At 34.3% G+C, this 4,578-nt stretch overlaps 1 protein-coding gene across 1 annotated transcript; it reads left to right on the forward strand.

Annotated features, from left to right (window-relative positions):
* The first annotated feature begins 554 nt into the window (after positions 1-554).
* LOC125187367 (chaperone protein dnaJ 6-like) lies at positions 555-3,023 on the forward strand. Its single transcript, XM_048083948.1, has 8 exons — positions 555-869; positions 1,322-1,420; positions 1,517-1,618; positions 1,957-2,016; positions 2,106-2,212; positions 2,322-2,404; positions 2,502-2,592; positions 2,689-3,023. The coding sequence occupies exons 1-8, from the start codon at positions 747-749 to the stop codon at positions 2,882-2,884; spliced, it is 861 nt and encodes a 286-aa protein (XP_047939905.1). The 5' UTR covers positions 555-746; the 3' UTR covers positions 2,885-3,023.
* The last annotated feature ends 1,555 nt before the right edge of the window (positions 3,024-4,578 follow it).

Raw genomic sequence — 4,578 nt, forward strand, 5'->3', positions numbered from 1 at the left:
AGCTAGCACCACGCCGCCACCAGCACCCCCCCCCCTCCAAAAAAAATCTCATGTTACGTTGGACGGTGACGCCTACTCGTCGGTCCGCAAGTGGGCATAGTAATTTGGCATTGAAAATCATTTTTAAAAATAATGGGAACATAAAAAATTAATAATCTATCCCAATTAAGTTGAGTTGTTGGGATGTCCCAACAAATTTTTGTCATTTCCTTTTTCGACAAAAAATAAAACATTCAATTAATTTTGCTTTACTACATTACTTATTCTAGTATTTCTTCATCTTTCCTATTTTACTTCTCTTTTCTATTTTTCACCATAATTTTTTAATCTTCGTACCCAAAAATTTTGTATCAAATTAGTTGGGACGGATGGAGTAACTTTTATCCCACATAACCATTTTTTTCCTAATTTTCTATTTTTTTGTTTTTTTCCTAATAAAACCAGACGTTTAAAAGTAAAATTAAAAATCCTTGAATCGAATGATTTTCCTAATTAAGATTAGATCTTATCCACATCAACAATTACTTACGTGCTCCCAACTTATTTTTTGATATTCGAAACCAAATCCAAATCCAAATCCTCAACGAAAAAATTAGGGCGCGATGTGGCGGGAAAGAATCTCCCCCAAATTGCATCCCCTTTAAATACACTACTCTCCCCCTTTCGAAATCTCCCGTCATTTCATTTCTGCATACAGACTACAGAGACACAGAATTATCTTCGTATCCGAGTTTAGCTTACTCGAAATGGGCAAGAGGAGAAACACTAGGGTTTCTGAGGAGCATATAGAGGAAGAAGATGAAGAGATGAACGAACAACAGCAATTTCACAGTGCATCGTCTTCGTCCAACCAGAAGAGCCTGTATGAGGTACCGAAAATTACGCATAGCATCCATATTTTCTTTTTAGGGGTTTTGTGTTTTTTGCCCTAAATTGTGTATTGTGTGAGGTCTGATCAATTAATGTAGACTGCATCAATGCTAAGAAGATGTTGCCTCTGTGCGAAGGCTGATTTTTTAATGGCACAAGGTGGCTGTCGAAGAAACATGGTTTGACAATTTTTGAATGCTAATTATGCCACTCAATGACTGAAAAATGTGTTTTAGTTGCTATCTGAGTTGTAACAGATTCAATTGAAATTTTATAACAATATGGTGGTAGAATAGTTTTATATTTTGCTCTCTAGAAGTGCTAAATGATGGATCTAAAGTTTTTCTGTGGATTTGAGATGCCATTTTCGATATGCATTCTAGTAGTATTAAGTTTCTATTTGGTTACTGTTGTTTTCAAAAGAAGTGAGTGGTTACATTGTGCCTTGTAGATTCTTGGTGTGGAGAAACATGCGTCACAGCAAGAGATAAAGAAAGCATATTACAAGTTGGCTTTGCGTCTGCATCCTGATAAGAACCCTGGTAACGAGGTAGTTTCTTCTATTTCAGGCATTTTGTAAATGGTTCCCTTGATGATTGATTCCTCTAGTGTTGTAGATTCTGATTATTCAAAATCTTTTTTGTAGGAGGCCAAGGAAAAATTTCAGCAGCTGCAAAAGGTCATATCTATCCTCGGTGATGAGGAGAAACGAGCTGTGTATGACCAAACTGGTTGTGTTGATGATGCTGTAAGTGATTATCCCATCTGATTTATGTTAATATTGAGACCCAAATTCCAGAAACTGTCCAATTTGATCTTAATCATACACATGTATGTTAGGTCAGATCTGATATTTCACTTATTTAATTCACTGAAATTCCAAAAATAATAGCACTTGTTATACATTATATATGCATATATGTACTATCCCATCTTGTTTTCTCCTTAAGGCTATCCTCTGTCTTTGGACATGCTGAGATTTAGCTCTACATTGCTGATACGTGTTAATGCATGCCGCAAAGAAAAAAGTTCAAGATAATTCTCTCTTCAGTGCTTCAATACTCATGCTTATCCACTGATTAACAGGATCTAGCTGGTGACGTTATCCAGAACTTGCAGACATTTTTCCGAGCCATGTACAAAAAGGTCAGTCTGCTTTCATCTGTTGCAACTATTCTAGTAACTAGTTGATCATTCTTTAGTCAGCATACCGAGCTCTTGGATATCAATTGCAGGTCACAGAGTCTGATATTGAAGAGTTTGAAGCAAACTACAGGGGTTCTGACACTGAACGAAAGGATTTGTTTGATCTTTTCAAAAAAGTGAAGGGCAACATGGATAAGTAAATCTCTCCTACTGTGTTCTTTGTCAACTATATTTTTACTTGCTTATTCAATGTCTGCTCCAAGTTTTGCCCATTCACTATATCTATGGTCTATGGATCTATTCAGGCTTTTCTGCTGCATGATTTGCTCAGATCCATTGCTTGATTCCCATCGCTTCAAGGACATCATTGATGAGGCTATATCTGCAGGTTTAGCCCTGTTTTCTTAGTGCTCCAAATCAATGTGACTTTAATGCTTTTAATTCAATGGAATCATGTAATTCATACTTCTTTTCTTTGCTCTTAGGAGACTTGAAGTCGACCAAAGCATACGAGAAATGGACGAAGAAAGTATCTAAAACAAAACCTCCTACAAGTCCATTAAGACAGAGAAAGAAGTCAGTTGCTTTTCTTTTCTTTTTTTCATTGGTTCAAAATTTCCTAGTTTTGAAACAAGATCTAAATATCAAGTGCTTGTGAAAAAACACTCACAGGCCAAAGAAAGGCTCAGATGATCTGTATGCAATAATTGCTCAACGACAAAATGAGAGGCGAGGCAAGGTCGATTCCATGTTCTCATCTCTTGTTCAAAGATATGGTGGAGGGGAACCAGTTCCGGAGCCAAGCGAAGAAGAATTTGAAGCTGCTCGGCAAAAACTTGAAAGCCGAAGAAGCTCCAAAAGAAAATAACTAAATCAGGTTTTCCTTTTGCTTGCCATCTTTTGTGAACTAGATTTTCTAGCTTTGCTTTATGAAGCACTGTATTGATGAATATGTCTGCAGAAGGCACCTGTTTTATGCTATATGAATTACTACTATATTATATGTATATATATATATATATATATATATTGCAAAATTGTGTCTGTCTACAGCATTTTTGTGTTACATTGTTACCATTGTGGAAGTAGCAAATATTTAGATAAATATTTTTTGCATTAAAAAAGGATTATGGGTGGGTAGAATGTCCATTTATTTGGGGTTTGGACCATCGAAAGACATAGCTATGTATACAGAATTTTGAAGATAGATTCCTAGAGGAAACATGCATTTCAGAATTAGCCAATTTGAATAAGTTTGAATGGGGCATCAAAAGGTAATAAAACCACAGTCCACATACACAATTTGCATAAAAAATACACTTGGGAATTGGGACTTGAATTGCCTATTGTTATTAAGAGCAGCTAGTCTTAGATAGTATGTCGGTGGAAAAAGGAGAGAATGAAATAAAATGGCGGCAGCAGGAATTGTCAAAATGTTCTACCGACAGCTTTGAATCTCTCTCTCTCTCTCTCTCTCTCTCTACGTGGAAGGAATCGAGTTGTTCACCACCAAGTAGCGTTGTGGCCCACTTAGCATTAATTTGGGATATTATCTGTTTTCACAAGATTGGACATTTTACCTTGATTCATAATTTGATATGGTAGGCAGGACTGGACTTGATTCCTCGTCCACTCATTACCTTTCAATATACGTAGTATTCATTTCATTTCAGTTAAGTTACCTTTCAATATACGTAGTATTCATTTCATTTCAGTTAAGTTGAGAGGTAGTATTCTTTTTTTCTTTTTTTTTTTTAAATGTTTTAACTAAATTGAGTTATTTTCTTTTTTAATAAAAAATAAAATTTCAAATACTTACTTTATTCTCTTTTTATTTTTTTATTTTATTCTTCTCTCCTATTTTTTAACACAATTTATTAACCTTTGTGCTTGTATCAACTTAGTTGGGACGGAGGAAGTAGTATAATTTTTTCCTCTAGCTATTGATATAGGGAAAGTTTTGATCCAGCACAAATTTAAATTTTAAGAAATATCCTATGTACTAGTAAGTAATAGAAAGTAAGTGAAGTAGGAGTATTCCCTTTTTGTTCTATAAAAATATGTGTACTTTTTTATTTTCATTCGTCCAAAAAAAATATGTGCATTCCATTTCTATCAAACAAAATATTAAATTGAAATATATTTATATTTATTAACTATGTTTTGTGTAGAAATTCATGTTTAGTTGTTTGCATTATATGCATGGTGGCAATTATTGATTAACACCCTATCCACAATTAGAAAAATATTTATTATAGATATGTATCCATACAATTTTTTATTTTAGTACTTCCTCTCCTCTGTTCCATTGAAGACATCTTATTTTCCATTTTGATTTGATCCATCTTATAGTATTTTCCATTTTGATTTGATCCAACTTAAGAGATGAGAAGGGGCAACAATTATATACTACTCCAGTAAAAGAGACATTTAGTGAGGAAATTTATACATAAATATATAATGAAGAAAAAGTGAGGACTGAGGAGGAGCATTTACTCACGGCCTCACGCTCCCCGCCCTTGCATATAAACTCATATTCTATTTTATATTTAAACTAATAAA

The sequence above is a fragment of the Salvia hispanica genome, chromosome 5, assembly GCF_023119035.1.
Source record: "Salvia hispanica cultivar TCC Black 2014 chromosome 5, UniMelb_Shisp_WGS_1.0, whole genome shotgun sequence".
NCBI classification, from domain to species: domain Eukaryota; kingdom Viridiplantae; phylum Streptophyta; class Magnoliopsida; order Lamiales; family Lamiaceae; genus Salvia; species Salvia hispanica.

Excerpts from the sequence above, each read along its gene's own strand:
- LOC125187367 (XM_048083948.1), top strand. The coding sequence starts at position 747 with ATGGGCAAGAGGAGAAACACTAGGGTTTCTGAGGAGCATATAGAGGAA. Across the intron at positions 1,421-1,516 it reads ATAAGAACCCTGGTAACGAG|GAGGCCAAGGAAAAATTTCA; the intron begins GTAGTTTCTTCT and ends TCTTTTTTGTAG. Across the intron at positions 2,213-2,321 it reads GTGAAGGGCAACATGGATAA|GCTTTTCTGCTGCATGATTT; the intron begins GTAAATCTCTCC and ends GGATCTATTCAG.